Consider the following 19,708-nt stretch of genomic DNA (forward strand, 5'->3'; position numbering starts at 1 on the left):
TAAGATGCATTCATTTTCAATGGCTTTTGTCCGTAATGGCTTTTTTCCCTCTTACATTACTTTTACTTTAATACTTTAAGTAGTTTTGAAACCAGTACTTTTATACTTTTACTTGAGTAAAAAACTTGAGTTGATACTTCAACTTCTACAGGAGTATTTTTAAACTGTAGTATCTATACTTCTACCTGAGTAATGAATGTGAATTCTTTTGACACCTCTGTTGAATTTGAAGCGGCTGTAATGACTTTAAAGCGATAAAGTAAAACGCCACAAAGCTGCTTGGTGCCGCAGTACCACGTCTGGCCACATGGAGGCAGCATATCAGCCTCTACAGCGCCTCTGCTGGGACCAAACGGTGCTACAGGACATGCCCGCCCGTCCGCACTCATAAAAACTGCCAGACGTCAACACGGCAGTTGTGTGCGCCCCCTTGTGGCCTGGAGTGGCATTGCTGCTTACAGTAGCTTTAAACCAGACAACAAAGTCGTAAATATCTTCTGATTGGCTGAGTTTCTTGGCGTCTCATGAACATAAACACTTCTTTGGTCTTATTGAGGACTGGAGAGGCAGAATTGTGGATGAGCTGCAGTTGTCTGACTGACTTTTTAAGATGGACTGTAAAGAAGCTGTTCCAATAATCAAGCTACTAAAGATGGATGCTGGACTAGTGTTTCCAAGTCCTGCTGAGACATCAGGGGCCTCATTTGTAAAAGAGCGCGTAGGATTCATACGGTGGCCGAGACCCGCCATTGCTGAAAATAAAAGTAACGCTGCAAACAGAAACAAACGCTGCTGCAAATAAAATAAACGCTGCAAACAAAAAGAAACGCCACTGCAAATAAAAGAAACGCTGAAAATATAAAGAAACCCTGCTGCAAATAAAAGAAACGCCGCTGCCAATAAAATAAAAAAACGACGCAAATAAAAAAGCCACAACGGAAGTGAATTACCGGGGACTATTTTTGCTGATGCACCGGCGTTTTTTACGTGAGAGGAGAAGAAGAAGACGAAAAAAATGACACGTAGCGACGTTGAACACTAACCTTTTCACTTATTTTCTTGTTCGTTGTTCTTCTTATTCCTCGCTCTTCTTATTTTCTTCCTTTTCACTCACGTCCTCTTCGTCTTCTTCTACTCCTCTCACGTAAACAACACCGGTGCATCAGCAAAAATAGTCCCCGGTAATTCACTTCCGTTGTGGCTTTTTTATTTGCGTTGTTTTCTTTTATTTGCAGCGGCGTTTATTATTTTATTTGCAGCGGGGTTTCTTTATATTTGTAGCGTTTCTTTTATTTGCAGCAGCTTTTGTTTTTATTTGCAACGTTTCTTTAATTTGCAGCTGCGTTTGTTTCTGTTTGCAGCGTTACTTTTATTTTCAGCAATGGCGGGTCTCGGCCACCGTTGATTCATACTAAGTTTACGTGCGCTCAAAAGCCGAAAATGGCGTGCGCACAAAAAAATCCTGATTTATAAAACCGTGTGCATGCACACCTGCACGCAATGTTCTCTTTATAAATCACTGTCCAGCTGGAAGGTTGCGCAGGTGAATTCGCCTCATATCCCGCCCTCTACACGCCCACTTTCTACCAAGAATGGTCAATGCAAAGTACTTGATGACTGTTTTTGCATATGAATGAGCCTGCTGATCATGCACCTGCCTGCAGCCTGTTTCCTACACTGCTGTGCGTCAGGATGAATGAGACATGTGTCGAGCCACCGTGCCACTAAATTTGTTAGAACCGTGTTTGAGGCACAAAGGACTTGTACATTTATTGAATGCGAATTTTTACATTTCACACAGACAAATTCATTTTCGCTCTGAAGCCCTTATAGCAATGTGAGTGCAGCCAATAGCACCGATTACATTTGAGAAACCTGCCATTGCTGCAAATTTTTAATGTTGCAGCCTTTAAATGTTGGCTTGTTCACCCACAGTGTAAGGAAACCAGATGTATCGACTGGTCATTTTGATAATGCCATCCAAAACGGCTGGCATTATAGCGCTCAGTGATGGCTGTGATATCCCAGACCTAAAGACGGAATATAGATATTATATCGTACCTCAAAGGGGCTTTAGGCAGAACATGTAACATTATTTATTGTTAATCAAACACATACCTGTCAGCTAATTCCCGCTGGAAAGAGCTGGTTGCCAGAAAACCAAGAGTGGTCAGCACCTGTATGTGCACCGGGATGGTGTGATGCGGGTCTAACACTGGACCAGTTCAGCACAGAGATCCAAGAGCACAATCAGCTTATTAGCCAGTCATCATCATGGGCCAGGAAATCTTCATGGTCCCTAAATACTCTCCATCCTGATCCTGCCATTTACGTGATGCTCAAGCAGTGCCAGCGCATCCGTTGTGCAGCATTACGCACGGCTGTCACCATGCAATTTATATTCTTACTCAGCAATTGGACTGATTGTTACACACCTTGTCACGATAAATAATCAATCTGGTGCTATTCACCACTCCATACCATTTGAAGATGGAAGTATGATATATGAACGTAGTACCTACTGCAAATACAGACATAATGGCTCACTTACGGAACACATAGATCTATAAAACTGCCGGCTTGGGAGTACATGGATCTATAAATCTGATATGTGATGACATTAAAAGTTTGACATGAATCTGGCTTCATTTCATCAACTCACCGTCTGCGTCGCCAGTTCCCCATATCTTCAAAATGTTCGTGCGCTAGGATCAAAGTTTGCGTAAAGATACGCACATTTTCCCGTTAAGTTCTCTTTTTATAAATCCCAACCTTTGCGTAGAAAGTGGCGTGTGCATCTTTCAAGCCCTGTTTTGTGCGCATGCAAGCTTTATAAAGATCTTTTAACCTTCATCAGTGGCGTCAATTCAGTGGAAGCTAAGGTATGGCAAAGTTACGAGTCACAGAACTTAACTAGAGTATCAATCAACACGTCCAGCAAATACTCATCACAGAAGTCTATGTAGCTTATCTGTGTGGTCAAGAAAATTGGAACTTTTTCAAATGCAGTCTCGCTCACTGCAAAAACTCAAAATCTTACCAGGAGTATTTGTCTTATTTCTAGTTAAAATGTCTAATTTTTAGTCAAAAAATCTCATTACACTTAAAACAAGAGTCATTACCAGAAAAATAACTTGTTATTTGACCATTTTCACCTGTTTCAAGTATATTTTCACTTGAAATAAGTAGAAAAATCTGCCAGTGGGACAAGATTTATCTTCTCATTACAAGCAAAAAAATCTTGTTCCACTGGCAGATTTTTATACTTATTTTAAGTGAAAATCTACTTGAAACAGGTGAAAATTGTTGTTTTTGAGTCTTGTCTTAAATGTAATGAGATTTTTTTGACAAAAAATTAGACATTTTAACTAGAAATAAGAAATATTCTTGTTAAGATTTTGAGTTTTTGCAGTGTATAATAACTAGTGAAATCGATCATGTTATGATTTGCATTTGTAGTTATTCTATATGTATTAAGTAATAGAATAATCAATACAAATAAACAGAGTAATTCCATAAATGTATTTAAAAAACAAACATTTACATTTTCCCTTGAAGCCAAGGTGTGGCGGCTGCCGTACCTTCATACCAAACTGACGCCCCTGACCTTCATATGTTCTTAAGGTGGTAGTAGGCTGACTTTGTTATTGTCTTAATGTGTTTTTCCAGATTGAGGTCTGAGTCCATCAGTGCACCCAGATTTCTGGCCTGGTTGGTGGTTTTTAGGTGTTTAGATTGAAGCTCTGTGGTGACCTGTGATCGTTTCTCTTTGGCTCCAAAGAAAATGACCTCAGTTTAGTTTTTATTTCGCTGGAGAAAGTTGTGGCTCATCCAGTCATTAACCTCCTCAATGCATTCACCAAGAGCCTGTACAGGCCTCGGCCCCCTGGTGACGTTGTAATATACACCTGCGTGTCATCTGCATAGCTGTGATAGTTTATGTTTTATAATCTGTGCAAGTGGGGGCATGTAGATGTTAAACAGAAGCGGTCCCAGGATGGAACCTTGGGGAACTCCACATTTGATTCTTGTCTGCTCAGATGTAAAGTTAACTAAAGTACTTCCTGTTCTCTGAGTATGTTTTGAACCAGTTTAGTGCAGGTCCAGAAAGACCCGCCCAGTTCTCCGGGGGTTTTAGTTAAATATTGTGGTCAAATGCAACTCTGAGATCCAGTAAAACTTAGACCAACATGTTTCCACGTCTGTATTCAGACGTGTGTCATTAAACACTTTGGTCGGAGACGTTTCAGCGCTGACTGGAAGCATCATAGCAGGTGTTTTGAGTTAAAAAGTTATTTAGCTGTTGAAAAGCTGCTTTTTCACTGATCTTACTCAAAAGTGGAAGATCTGAGATCTTGCAGTTGTTCATCTGGACTTGTCAAGATTGTCCTTTTTCAGCAGAGCTTTAATTCCAGCTGTTTTTAGTGGCTCTGGAAGCACACCTGAAAGTAAGAGTTCACATCAGTTACAGGTCTGACTACATTTTTGAGACCTTTTTAAAAGACGTGTTGGCAGGACGACAAAAACAACAGAGCTGGAGGACGTTTGTTCACGAGCAAAAACACGTTTCTCTGGAGACGGATCAGGTTTCTGTGTCGGGTTTCTGCTGGGACGTGTGAGCCGACAACTAGGGTTGCCACCCGTCCCGTAAAATACGGAATTGTCCTTTATTTGAGAAAAAAATGTTGTGTCCCGTATTGAACTAATATGGGACGCGATTTGTCCCATATTTTCATTCATTGAAATTTGAATATATTGCAAAACGTCATTCGTAGTAAATTTAACTAAAAGGTGAAACAAATATATTATTTCCCACTACATTCAAAGTGAAATATTTCAAGTCTTTATTTGTTATCATTTTGATGATTAAGGCTCACAGTTTATGAAAACAAAAAATAAATTAGAGAATATTTTATGAAATCAATAAACAATTCCATCATCAAAATTATAACAAATAAAGGTTTAACATATCTTGCTTTGCATGTAATAAGACTAGGTAATATATTAGTTTCACCTTTTAAGTTGAATTATTGAAATAAGTTAAGTTTTACACCATATTCTAGTTGAATTATTGAAATAAGTTAAGTTTTACACCATATTCTAGTTGAATTATTGAAATAAATTCACTTTACATCATATTCTAGTTGAATTATTGAAATAAGTTAAGTTTTACACCATATTCTAGTTGAATTATTGAAATAAATTCACTTTTACACCATATTCTAGTTGAATTATTGAAATAAGTTAACTTTTACACCATATTCTAGTTGAATTATTGAAATAAATTAACTTTTACACCATATTCTAGTTGAATTATTGAAATAAATTAACTTTTACACCATATTCTAGTTGAATTATTGAAATAAATTAACTTTTACACCATATTCTTCACCTGTATCTATATTATACATCTTGGCTGATGTGGATATACGTAGCATAGGAGGATATTTCAGTTGCTAGTATGGTTGGCTGTCTATACAGTCATGCAAGTTCAATGCTATTAAAGCACTTTAAACTTGAAATCAAAGCATTTTGTTCTTTCATATAAAATAAACACATTTTTATGCAGTTTAGAAGTTTTGGGGCTTGTTTTTGGCTCCTGCGCTGCTGAAATTTCTATTTCTGAAAGGTGGTGACCCTAGTGACGACCCAAATGCAGGAGGACCAGCAAAAGTCAAGTAAAACTCTGCACACGCCGGAATTTAAACATAAACGAGTGGGTGGAAAGACGGACGGGACAACTAACGGAGCGGCAGGGAGGACGACACATCTACAGGTACACACCGGGGATGATGGGAAACCGACGCACAGGTGAAACAGGTGGAACTAAAGACAGACTTTCAAAATAAAACAGGAAGTGAACCCAAATCCACCTTCTGGTTCTATCACTCTAAAGCAGAACTGCAGGTTTTGAGGAAGTACATTTGAAACTTGTGCCAGACATTCTGGTCCATTTCCTTTTGTTCAATGTTTTGAATAACGAAACATTTGAAAAGGTCCCGATCCCTCTCCTCCTTTCTTATGACCGTCTCTCAGCAGTTTGTCTTGCCCTCTTTTCTTCTTCACACAAACTTCCCTCGCTTTGTTCCTTTATATTTATATTCTCGTAAAAAGTTGACCGTGTCACTACCTGATTTGAGTCCCTACCCGATTTGAGTCACATATGCGCAGTCGCGTCCAACATCGTCGGCCATCTTGGAAAGCAAAATACGGCAACACCACTTGGACAAACTATATACATTAAAAATAAATGGAAAAAAAGGCAAACCCTCCATAGTATGACATACTATGTTACATACTATGTTATAAAAACGAAATAAAAAATTATATAACATCTATAAAGGTACTATCAAAAGAAAATCAGTCTAAGTTACAATCTTGCTGCGCTTAAACACTTTTGTTGAAATGTCAACCCCTGTGATTATTTTATTTTGTGATTATTTATTTTATTTTTATTTTTTTATTTAATCTTAGAAGATTATCTTGGAAAAAATGTATGTATAGGTATACTTATTTGCTTGTGTTTTGTGAACTTGTTATGTTTCAGTTGCAAACAAATATTTCCTCAAAGGAATTTTGTACTTTTGATATGTTAAAGTTTATTATAAAAAAAACTACTCACAATAAGTTAGGGATATTATTATTTACAGTACATGATTGCTTTTCCTATTTGGTCTGAATTTTAATGAAATAAGTAAAAGTTCCCTTTGATATTACTAATGATGAATGAGAAGAAACACCATTTTCATTAGTTTAATATTACCCCAAAAATGTAGACAATAAAAATAGTCTCTCACAATATCCCTAACTTATTGTGAGTAGTATATATATATATATATATATATATATATAAAATAATCACATTAGACTGATTTTCTTTTGATAGTACCTTTATAGATGTTATATAATTTTTTATTTCGTTTTTATAACATACTATGGAGGGTTTGCCTTTTTTTCCATTTATTTTTATGTATATAGTTTGTCCAAGTGGTGTTGCCATATATTGCTTTCCAAGATGGCCGACGATGTTGGACGCGACTGCGCATGTGTGACTCAAATCGGGTAGGGAGTGGGACTCAAATCAGGTAGCGACAGACCGTCCATCGTGAACCACGTGACCAGCTCTGGTTCCCCCCGTCATCCAGCTCTGAGGCTCCTTTTATCTGCAGTCTGCTGACAGTCATCACCGCTATTTATACCCTCAGATTGTGGCTAATTTAAGACACACACACACAGACACACACACACACACACACACGATTTCCTCCACAACACAGAACTGAGGCTTTTAAATCACTTCATGATCCCAGTTGATAAAACATTATTTATGACGCTTTCATGTGGAGTTTTTCCTGGAAAAGTTCCCGTCACCGTTCCCTCACTCAGACTGAGTGCAAGTGCATGTGAGAAAGAAAAACCCATGACAGTGAGAACATGAATAGACTTTATTTGACTCTGCAGGGAAAGTAGGGACAAGCCTTCGACCCCACGGGTCTCGGCCGAGTGGAGACATGGAGGTGAACTTAGATACGACCCGCGAACCCCCGGGGGGGGGGGGCGGCAACTCCACACCAGGAAATCAGCTGTGCATCATCAGTGAAGAACAAACAAGCGTGATTTTACTCTGCAGGAACCGTCATCACGTGCACCAGCGTGCATTTAAGGTTTAGTTGCCTTTAAAAGATCATTTTGGTTTATTTCAGGAGATTGGTGCCACCAGGCCTGTCGTGCTTCTTAAACCCACTACTTTTTGCATCATTGGGACAACACGTGGCGTGCGACCGGTGTTCTGTCGATTTCTGCTGCTTTGTCGAAAAATGCTATGATTTTCTACTTTTGTAGAGCTACAATTTTACTGTGTTTTACTCCCTAAACCACTTCCTTTTCCCCCCTAAGTGGTCCTTGTCGCTTGCCAGGCCGTCATTGTAAATAAGAATGTTCTTAATGACCTGCCTGGTTAAATAAAGGCGAATAACTGAATGAATATCAAATCAAGCGATAGAATTGTTTTTTTTTCTCTTTATCATATAATGTTCACAAAGTGTAATGCAATTCATGTAACGGGTAATGTATTTTGAAGGATCAAATACTCAACATCCCCTATCATCAATCTTAAATTAATATTCAGGGGTAGCATCATTTGATAGTCCAGTAACGTTCTATCAAATAATGCTCCCGTCACTTCATGCATTCAGGTAAGATACTAATAAACTCACTGCCACTGCAGGATGAATGTCAGCATACTTACACCCCCCAATTTATCCATTTTGTAATCACTATTTTTGGATTGATACGTATAAAATAATAAGAAATAAAAGTTAAAGGCACACAAACAAACAAATTGTCTCAATTTCTCGTTTCAGAAAACATTTAAAACAGTAGATGAACAGAGGGTTAATTTAACGTCACAATATTTTTCAGCGTGGACTGAAGGGATGCAAGAAATTATGGGCGTGGCAATCAAACTTTGAAAATCGACTGTGCGAGTGCGCAGAAACACAAAGTAGCAGTTCTCGGCAGGTAGCAAGGATCGACAGAACACCGGACCGGCAGCATCCAAAGACTCCTGAAACTCTCGCCAGAGAAAACCCGTCAGCTGTTTCCGGGAAAAAGCAAAAGGGAAGAAAGGAAAAGTGGATGAGTTCCATCACCAGGAGGACGGCGGGGGGGCCACCGGGGCCCCTCAACCCCCCCCAGCAGTTACACACGCCACAGTCCAGGACCCACACCGTCCTGGGTGCGTGGTGGACGTTTGGCACATTAAGAAAACGAGGTCTCTGACGAACGAGGACCGATAGACCGTGATGGGAGAAACTAACCTGGCGCCGTGAGACCGTGAAACCTCTGCCCCCCCCTCATCAGCACCTGAGGTTAATCAGACTATAATTACAGCTGGACATGCCTTCTTTTTTAAGCCATATATTGTGCAGCATTGTGTTTCCGTGGAGACCGAACCCCTTCAGGACCCTAGAGGTCCGTCCAGGAACTGCAGCTTCTCCAAACCCGGAGCCTCTGACTTCCTGTGACGCGTGCAGTTCCTCCACCGACCACCGGGGAAGCCGGCGCCGAACCGTCCAGCAGTAGAGGAGTGACCGCGTTCACCGAGATGCTCGACTCCCCCAGAGATCGGCCGTCGAGCATCTCTGACACGTACAGTTAGACCAGGGGTCGGCAACCCAAAATGTTGAAAGAGCCATATTGGACCAAAAACACAAAAAACTAATATGTCTGGAGCCGCAAAAAATGAAAAGTCTTGTATCAGCCTTAGAATGAAGGCAAATGGCAAAAGGCGAAATGTCGAGAAAAAAGTCAAAATTTGAGAAAAAAGTCAAAATGTCGAGAAAAAAGTCGAAATGTCGAGAAAAAAGTCGAAATGTTGAGAAAAGTCAAAATTTAGAGAAAAAAGTCAAAATTTAGAGATAAAAGTCGAAATGTCGAGAAAAAAGTCGAAATGTCGAGAAAAAAGTCGAAATGTCGAGAAAAAAGTCGAAATGTTGAGAAAAGTCAAAATTTAGAGAAAAAAGTCGAAATGTCGAGAAAAAAGTCGAAATGTTGAGAAAAGTCAAAATTTAGAGAAAAAAGTCGAAATGTCGAGAAAAAAGTCGAAATGTCGAGAAAAAAGTCGAAATGTTGAGAAAAGTCAAAATTTAGAGAAAAAAGTCAAAATTTAGAGAAAAAAGTCGAAATGTCGAGAAAAAAGTCGAAATGTCGAGAAAAAAGTCGAAATGTCGAGAAAAGTCAAAATTTCGAGAAAAAAGTCAAAATTTCGAGAAAAAAGTCGAAATGTCGAGAAAAAAGTCGAAATGTTGAGAAAAGTCAAAATTTAGAGAAAAAAGTCGAAATGTCGAGAAAAAAGTCGAAATGTTGAGAAAAGTCAAAATTTCGAGAAAAAAGTCAAAATTTCGAGAAAAAAGTCGAAATGTTGAATAAAAAGTCAAAATTTCGAGGAAAAAAGTCGAAATGTCGAGATTAATGTTGAAGTACAATTTCGAGAAAAAAGTCGAAATGTCGAGAAAAAAGTTGAAATGTCGAGATTAAAAAGGAAAGAAAAAAGGAAGAAAAAAGAGGAAAAAAAGAAAAACAAAAAAAAAGAAGAGAAAAAACAAAAAAAAGAAGACAGAAAAGGAAAAAGACGGAAAAAAAAGGTCAAACATTTTTGAAAAAGCTCCAGGGAACCACCAGGGCGGCGCTAAGAACCGTGGGTTGCCGACCCCTGAGTTAGACAGTTACAGATTACAAAGAATAAACCGTGACTTCCTGGCGACGTCAGCGAGGCGTCCAACGGCCTCGTCTCTGCCGAATACTTTGCCCAATAAAACTTTGTATAATTTCCAGAGTTCTGATAAACAAACAATAGTAATATTGGAGGAAAACGATGAAAAGGAAACCACGATTAGAGCTTCAGGTCACGGAGCACAACTCGCCTTGCTGGAAGAAAAGTGTCAAACCAGAAAAGGTGAAGGAAATACTCGCGGGTTAGGAGGGAGCACCTGAACGTTCAGGTACCGGACCGGAGACCGGCCGGGTCCTCGTCCTGACCCGTCCTGACCCGTCCTGACCCGTCCTGTCATGCATGTCCTGCAAGAAGAACCTCGCTCATTCTTCAGCTCTCGTGGACTTCACATCCCATAATTCTTCTGTGGTCCCTCGCAGTGAAACTGCATCCGAGTCGGGCGCAGAGCTACGGAAACCAGAACCGGGTCCAACAACAACCAGGTCCCGAAAGAGCTTTGCTTTGTTCCTAAAACAGAAAATGTTGGTGGTCCGGACCTGCACCGGCGGTAGCTTCGTCCACGTGAAACACGTCCGTTGACGTGTTTCCGGGGCGGGGGCGGAGCCGAGGGCGGGGCTGGAGTACTGCACATCAGCTTCCTGTTGCAAAGTCAAGGAAACGGCGGGAAACAGAACAGAACAGGGTCAGTTTTGGGTGGAACCAGCAGGTTACAGACTCTCACTGCGCTCAAGGCGACAGTCCGTGCGCCGCGGCGCCGTTAGCCGCTGCGGTCCACCGGCAGCAGCGGGGCCACCGCGTCGTTCCTGTCGGGCACGGCGTCGTCGTCCTTCAGCCCGCTCAGCGACTGCTTCCTGGCCTGGTACTCGCTCAGCTGCTGCTGCTTCTTCTTCTCCTCCTCCTCCTCGTCCTCCGCAGAGCCGACACCCGGGAAAGGCGGGAACTCCCGGCAGTACGCGGGCGGCAGGCAGGGCACCAGGTGCACCTCGCCGGTGTCGTTTAGGAGCTGGACGCAGGTGTAGAAGTCCTGCGGCGAGTGGCTGGGGGGGAAGGCGGTGGGGTCGGAGACGGGGGCGGTGCCGCGGAGGCCCGGGTGCTCCATCATGCTGTAGTCCGGGCCCAGCCACGGCGTCGGCGCGTCCAGCAGCGGCACAAATGCCTGCGGAGGCGGGGCAATGGGGACGTACGATGCCAGGTTGTGGGTGAGGAACGGAGGCTGGGGGGCGACCGGACGCTGGTCCCCCGGGGGCTCCAACTTGCCGCCCCCTCCCTCCGTGCGGTCGGCGGTGATGCCGTAGTCCTTGGGCGTGGTGAGGTAGACGTCGCTGGCGTACACCTGCTCCCACGCCTCCTCCGAGTAGCTGGGAGGTCTGTAGCTGTGGAAGCTGCTGAAGTGCTGGTTGATCTCCTCCAACTTCCCTTTCTGAGGGCAGAAACAAAGCACAACGGGAGTTACCAACCTGGGGCCGGATTCTCAAAACATTCTTAAGAAGAAAAATCTTCTTAAGTGTCATGTTTTTCTTAAGTTCAGTCTTAAGAAGAAAAAAAGAGAAGAAGTCATATTCTCCAAAAAAGTCAAAGTAAAAGTATTTTCTCAACTTTCTTCTTAAGTTTTTTCTTAAGAAAAAACTAAAGAATAAATGGTATTCTTGAAATAAAAGTTCTCAGATTTGTTCTTGACTTTTTTCTTAACTGTAAGACAACCTTGACCCGTCTTAAAATTTCTTCTGTGTGAAAAGGTAACATGTTAGTTAGCGTGGTAGTTAATTATTATTAATTTTCCCCAATAGTATTTTTTTTCGCACATTAATCTCATCCACCATAACCTTGAAAAGTTCCTGCATCTCTTTTTCTCCTTCTCCATGTTTAGTGAGTGACTGACGGTTCAGACCAAACTACCTATAAATGTTGTTTGTTGGCGCGTGCAATGACATATTTTAAGAAGTTCTTAAGTAGGAAAAATAAGAAATTTGTAAGAAATGACAGTTCTTAAGACGGTTCTTAAGAAAATATTGAGGAATTTTACTTAAGAACTTTCTTATGAACTTCTTAATTTTAGATCTTAAGACATTTCTTAAGATCATTCTTAAGAACATATTGGTGAATCCGGCCCCTGGAACCTGGAAAAATGACTCAGGACGTTTACATGCACCAACAGAAAGTAAAATTGTCGCCTTGATCTGACCGATGTCGATAAGTTTTAACAGTCATGTATACACCTTAGCTGGGTGAAGTGAAGCTCTGGAGATCGAGCCGTTAGTGCCAGATAATGCTCCTAATCTGAGTTATTCCGGCATGTATACCAAATAGGGTTGCCCCGTAAAAAAAAGTAAAGTAAATTAAGTAAAAAAATGTATTGTCCATTCTCTCCAACATGGACATATATTTCTTTTCACTGACTGCATCATTGGATCAAAACAAAGCTTATCAGCACTGGTGCCACAAAATGTATGAACATGACATTGTAAACTAAAACAAAAAGTGCAGAATAGTGCAATGACAAAAATAAATCAATTTCACTTCAAAAGGAGGTAGTTTACCTACTAGGTTCAAAATTTGAATGACATCCAGTCAAACTCACAATCAATAAGAAAATTAAAATACATTTTGGCTTAACCTTAGTGCAGAATTCTCAACAACATGAAATGAATAGCAGCAGCTTTTCATCCCAGCTGTTAGAGTTTTCTGTCACTGTGTTGTAATGATTTCACGCAGAGCGTAGGAACCAAGTGTGGTTGTTCAGAGACGGACCCTTTAGACCGTAACACCGGTCCCGCAAAATAGCAGTCCGTCATCCCTGTGTTGTTACAGAGTCAATAAAGTGGACCAAAAGATGATTTACGAGTGACGGATAATCATTTACATAACACTACAGTCACTTTTCTCCGACAGCTTTTCTTTGTTTTTAAAACTTTCAGACCGCTAATCTGAGCATAGCCTAGCTGTTGTTAGCTCTCTGTTAGCCACGCTTCCTTTCCCTCCAGCACAAACGTCTCTTCAGCCGCCGGCGCCGCCCAAAATCTTATAATAAACACACATCAACTGTCTGTATTGTTAAATAAAATTATAAAACGATTTAATAATTGATATATGTTAAAACATAGGCACAGAGCAACAAGCAAACAAATAAGACGAACTTGGCCGGCTCTTCTGCGGAGTCGGAGACCAGCCGGCCGAGCCATAACAGTATGTCCCGATACCTTTTTGGCCGATCCCGATCTTTTGAAAATGACGTGATCGGGCCCGATCGATCGGGACAACACTAATACCAACCCACGCTTAGCCGAGCTAGCGACTGCCCCGGGACCCCCTTTCAGGATGTGATGCCCCCCCGAAAGCCAGAATATCAACACAGTAGGAGAAGAAGAAGACCAACAACAAAGAGGGAACCAGAACACCAACGCAAAAGTGCGAACGCACCTCATTCAATAATTGATTGTCTTCTAGCGCATGTTTATTTGGATTTCTCTGAAACTCCAGTTTAATATTTCGCTAGATTGTTGCCAATAACTTGATGCGATCAATCACAACATGCTATCAGAGGCTCCGACCCGCTACTGAGACCAAATGAGCCACATTGACTCGGTTTTAGTCACATTTATCCAACAGATCCCAGTTCCTTGAAGAGCCGGGTGTTTCACAAGGCTCTGTACTCGGACCACCACTCCCCTCTCAATACGGGCTTCCATGAGGTGGGAAGGAGGTCTCGTCGCTATACAGATGATAGTCAGTTATCTATGAAGTCAGACGAGTCCAATACGTCCAATGTCTGAACAAAACTGGACAAGAACATCTGAAACAACCACAACCAAATTCACTCTATCCGGATGGAGCAATTTAACTGGATAGTTTTTTTTTAAAGGCCGAAATGAAATAGAGTAACGAGGCTGTTTTTAAAATGTAAGGAGTAAAAAGTACAGATAATTGCATGAAAATGTAAGGAGTAAAAAGTCGTCTGAAAAATAATTACTCCAGTGAAGTATAGATAACCAAAATTTCTACTTAAGTAAGGTAACGAAGTATTTGTACTTCGTTACTTGACACCTCTGGAACTGGTTAAAAAGAGGTATCTGTGGGCAGGATGTCCTGAAATGACCCTGAAAAGCCTCCGGCTGGTCCAAGAGGAGGATTGACAGGAAAGATCAGACTTCCTGTTGAAACTGTTCTCCCACATATGCATTCTCTCAACGTACACGTCAACATTTTGACATTTTAGTTATTTGTGCGCCCGATGTGAGGAGATAATGGCCAGAGGAAGGGTGAGACAGAGGGAGGAAAGAGAAAAGCAGAAAGGAAAGATGAGAAGGAGAGGAGGATGTAGCAGAAGCTGGTTGAAGGTACGGGAGACTGAAAAGAAAAGGACAGAAGATGAAGCAAGTAAAAGGGGGAAAAAGATGGAGATAACAGGAGGAACGCAGCGGTGCATTCACGCGTGTTACCTTCAGGAGCAGCGGGTCGATACCGATGATTCGTGGCTTTGGGATGGGCGGCAGGAAGTACTCTTTTATTCTGAAGGTGAAAACAAGGAACCGTTAAGTGGCTGCGCGTACACACACACACAAACACACACAGTTATCTCACACAGACATCCACTCAGCTGTGAGACCCTCAAATGAACCCAGTGGCTGCATTTATTGACGTCACAGTCGGACCTCCTCTGGGTCTCAGGTTTTGTGTGTCCAGGGCCGCGAGTGACGCCACCTCTACATCATTTCCTCTGAGGATTTAAAGCTTCAGACATGACAGACGTCAGAAACACCCAGCAGGGAATCCAGGGGCCTCATTTATCAACCGTTCGTATGCACAGATATGTGCGTAAAGTGTGCGTGCAACGCGAACGCACAACTCATTTATTCTGCAGAGCTCTGTTGGTGTTTGCACCTCCAAGCAGGAGCTTTAGACTCCAACCAAATCTTAATTTATATGGATAATCTTGCAAGAAATATATCAAACATGGTCAACATAATTATTTTACTAGGTAAATATCACATACATAAATGCAAACCCTCCATTGTACATCTGAAAAATGAATGTAAACTGTACTTAGCGTCTCTAAAACTGTGTGGAAAAAACGATATTGCCAAAAGCTTATATGAAACGATGTCTTTGTTTCTTAATTTTTATTAATACACTTCCCATAGCTTGTCAGTAAATGTATCTTTTTTTTTTTGCTCTCAACCCCCCCAAATGTTGAATATCTGTAGATAATTGATTGTTTCGTTTCATGTGCCTTTTATTGTATACCCTGCAGAATTTTGTTCAATAAAGTTTGGAAAAAAAAACCCCTCCTAGCAGGAGCTTTTGTTGCTCCATATATGGTAATTTGGAGGCGTTTCTGAATGCAAATGACGCTAACCATGCACGAGCACGGCAGTTAAGAACAGGTGGGATTTATCATCACTGACTACTTACTAGTGTGCGTACGACCGCTGTCCGCACGTTTGCTAAATTCAGATTTTTTTGTACTTACACACATTCTAAATTTCATTCCTACGACAGAATGTAGAACCTTTTCTACGCACGGTTGATAAATGAGGCCCCAGGAGCGGTTTTGGGAGGAATGGCCGCGGCTGTTCGCGTTGCTACCGGCAACGAGGTCACAATAAAAGCTCTGGATATCCTCAGTCCGGGTCTGAAGGCGGGCCCACCGGGGCGGGTCATCAGCCGGTCCGCTGGCCGCTAGAAAAGCAGAGGTCTGGAGGGCTCAGGTGTGCTTTAACACAATGCCAAGAGGGAAAGACATCAGCACTTAGAGGCAGATCATTCCCAGGGGAGCACCGCTCCAAGATGGTTGGAGAAGTTTGCAGGCGAAAAACCTCTTCTGTCTGAGAAGAACCCAGAACCAAGACCGAGGTCCACAAACCTGCATCTGAACAAATCCGGTCTTCATGTACAGAACCATGTTTGGAGGAAACCAGCAGAGCCACTGTGAAGCACGGTGGTGGAGGGATGCTGGTCTGGACCCGGACCCCTGTCAGTCGGCGGTGTACCGAGCAAATACTTTCACACGAACACGACTATACGTTTTGAAGCATGTGGACGACCTGCTGCGTTACTATGGAGTAAGATAACTTCCAAAAAGATGTGTCCATGTTATAACTATTCGTAATGATAAACATTTGTATGTAAATAAAAAAGTTGTACCCAAAATTCTGCTGTCACACACATGAGTCTGATAAATAATTAGGGTTAGGATTGTTTTTATGTGAGTATGAATCTAAAAGCTGTGAGTGCAAAGTCTTGTGAATACAACTCTAATTTCTACGACTACAAGTCTTCACTCTGAACACGAATTCAAGTTTATGGGTACGAGTCGAAAAACTGTTGAAATGACGTCACAGGCAGAAACAGCATAGACATACAGGACTGTCTCAGAAAATTAGAATATTGTGATAAAGTCCTTTATTTTCTGTAATGCAAAAATTTCATACATTCTGCATTCATTACAAATCAACTGAAATATTGTAAGCCTTTTATTATTTTAATATTGCTGATTATGGTTTACAGTTTAGGATTAAGATTCCCAGAATATTCTAATTTTTTGAGATAGGATATTTGAGTTTTCTTAAGCTGTAAACCATGATCATCAATATTAAAATAATAAAAGGCTTGCAATATTTCAGTTGATTTGTAATGAATCCAGAATGTATGACATTTTTGCATTACAGAAAATAAAGGACTTTATCACAATATTCTAATTTTCTGAGACAGTCCTGTATGTCTATGCTGTTTCTGCCTGTGACGTCATTTCAACAGTTTTTTGACTCGTACCCATAAACTTGAATTCGTGTTCACAGTGAAGACTCGTAGTCGTAGAAATTAGAGTTGTATTCACAAGACTTTGCACTCACAGCTTTTAGATTCATACTCATATAAAAACAATCCTAACCCTAATAATTTATCAGACTCATGTGTGTGACAGCAGAATTTTGAGTTACAACTTTTTTATTTACATACAAATGTTTATCATTACGAATAGTTATAACATGGACACATCTTTTTGGAAGTTATCTTACTCCATACGTTACCATGGTTACCAGGAAGCTGTCGCGAGGAGGCGGAGCTTCTGGAGGAGCGGTGATGCTCGAGCACTTCTGAACGCGTAAACGACAAACTTTTCCGTTTGCTGGCCCTGTTGTTTGGTCTCACCTCTTGCTGTGAGGAACGATCCCGAACGTGATGCCCAGCAGGGTCACGATGCCGACTCCCACCACCAGAATCAGGACCAGCACTTTACCTGCACAGGTAGAACAGGGTGGTCATTGCCCCGGCCCCGCAGCCTCAATCACACACCCGTTTTTAATCCAACAGTTTGGTCTTTACTTTGGAGCCCCGTACATTATATCTTGTTTTCCTCAATTTTTCCTCCTTTTTTCCTCTTTTCTTTCTATTTTTTCATCTTTTTTCCTCTCCTTTTCCTCTTTTTTTATCTCATCATAATAATAATAATGATAATAATCATTATCTTAGCCCTATTGAGTCCTGTTTTAAAAAGGCGCTAAAAGTCTTGGATAAGAAGCCCTTGTCTTATCACCATTGTAGAATCCTCGACAAATATAATTTTCTGAATTTTAAATCTGCTGGTCTTATCTATAAAACATTACATGGTTTGGCTCCTCTGCCACTGAAAATGTTTATTAAAAAGAGATCTACCCATGGCCCTACTCTGCGTGCGACGAGAGCCACTGATAGAGGGGATTGTGACCTAAGTTTCAGGCGGACAACTTTTGCCCAAAATACCCTATCTTATAAAGGGTGTGCACTTTGGAATAGCATCCCACCCTCGGTAAGGGAGTGCTCTAATTTCACCACATTTAAGAAACACTTGAAGATGTGGTTAAGAGGCAACCAAACCTGTGATCATGCATAATTCAGATTGGGCTTGTCTGGGGTATATAGACATGGGTATGGATATGTGTGTGTAGGTGTATGTATATATATATATATATATATATGTGTGTATATGAGTGTGTGTACGTACTGTACATGCATATGTGTGTATATATATGTGTATATATACATATGTATATATTAAATACAATTACTAGAGATACGGTAGAGCAATGTGCAATTTGATTATGCACTTTATATTAACGACGGGTTTTGTGCAATATGTATACTCCATTTTGGTTCCTGTGCAATATAATTTATCTCCTCGCACTAAGCACTTTAAAATATAAACACTTTAACATATATCCACTATAACTGTACTCTACTGTTTAGACTCGTTTACACACTGGTCGTTGGTCTCCTGTTTTTATTCTTTGTACTGAGTTTCGTGTTGTGTTGTGGTATTATGTGTTTCTGTCTTTGTTTTTTCTGTTCATGTTACCATCAACCTGCCAGGGGACTACAGATGGAAATTAGCCTGAGGCTATAATCTGGCATATTTACATGTAAATGTTCATTAATATGCACTGTCCCATTTTAAATAAATAAATAAATAAATAATAATAATAATTCCTCCTTTCTTCCTCTTTTCTTCATTTTTTCCCCCTCTTTTTTTCATCTTGTTTTCGTCCTTTTTTACTCTTTTCTTTCTCTTTTTACATCTTTTTTCCACTCTTTTTCCTATTTTTTCATCTTGTTTTCCTCAAATTTTCCTCCTTTTTTCCTCTTTTCTTTCTCTTTTTTCATCTTTTTTTCCCACTCTTTTTCCTATTTTTTCCTCTTTTTTTCATCTTGTTTACCTCAATTTTTCCTCTTTTTTTCCTCCTTTCTTTCTCTTTTTTCATCTTTTTTCCCCTCTTTTTTCATCTTGTTTTCCTCCTTTTTTACTCTTTTCTTTCTCTTTTTTCATCTTTTTTTCCCCAGTCTTTTTCCTATTTTTTCCTCTTTTTTTCCTCCTTTTTTCATCTTGTTTTCCTCAAATTTTCCTCCTTTTTTCCTCTTTTTTTCCCCACTCTTTTTCCTATTTTTTCCAATTTTTTTCCTCTTTTTTTTCATCTTGTTTTCCTCAATTTTTCCTCTTTTTTTCCCTCGGGGGAAACGATTCCCTCGGGGAATGGGCCCAGAACTCCCCTGGGATCCATTTCTAAAATATTGCATTGATCCTCGAACAGTAAACTAAGCAACCAGACGTCTGAACCAGCTCTGGTTCCTCTGAATGTGGAGGAACAGGAGTCCAGAGACTCGTCACGGCCTTGTACCCTCCACCCGGTTATGAACGGGTGGGAACATCGGTCCACCAGAGTCTCGTCTTTGGTTCCAATTCACCACATCAGAGAATCTAGCAGCAGGTTTAAAATACCAGCCAGACAAAAACCGGACTGGTCTGATCTTAACTGGACTGGTCTTAACTGGATTGGTCTTAACCGGACTGCATTGGACCCGTAAAGCAACTTTAGACCCACCGTTGTGTTAATAAAAACCAGTTTAAACCAAATAAACTAAATGATAAAGAAAACATGAAATAAAACTAAACAAACTAAAACATTAAAGCTCATAAAGATCAACGTGGAAGATAAACCTGCTGCT

At 40.7% G+C, this 19,708-nt stretch overlaps 1 protein-coding gene across 1 annotated transcript in view; it reads right to left on the minus strand.

Moving 5' to 3' along the window:
* Positions 1-10,074: 10,074 nt before the first annotated feature.
* LOC133424938 (prolactin receptor-like) overlaps positions 10,075-19,708 on the minus strand; it is a 50,224-nt gene continuing 40,590 nt past the window's right edge. Inside the window, exons 7-9 of the mRNA XM_061715532.1 lie at positions 17,381-17,468; positions 14,671-14,740; positions 10,075-11,654 (exon numbers count right to left, since the gene is read on the minus strand). Of these exons, the coding sequence (XP_061571516.1) occupies positions 10,992-11,654; positions 14,671-14,740; positions 17,381-17,468 (821 nt within the window). The 3' untranslated portion in view covers positions 10,075-10,991. The remainder of the gene's footprint in view (positions 11,655-14,670; positions 14,741-17,380; positions 17,469-19,708) is intronic.

The sequence above is a fragment of the Cololabis saira genome, chromosome 24 (assembly GCF_033807715.1).
Source record: "Cololabis saira isolate AMF1-May2022 chromosome 24, fColSai1.1, whole genome shotgun sequence".
Taxonomy (NCBI): domain Eukaryota; kingdom Metazoa; phylum Chordata; class Actinopteri; order Beloniformes; family Belonidae; genus Cololabis; species Cololabis saira.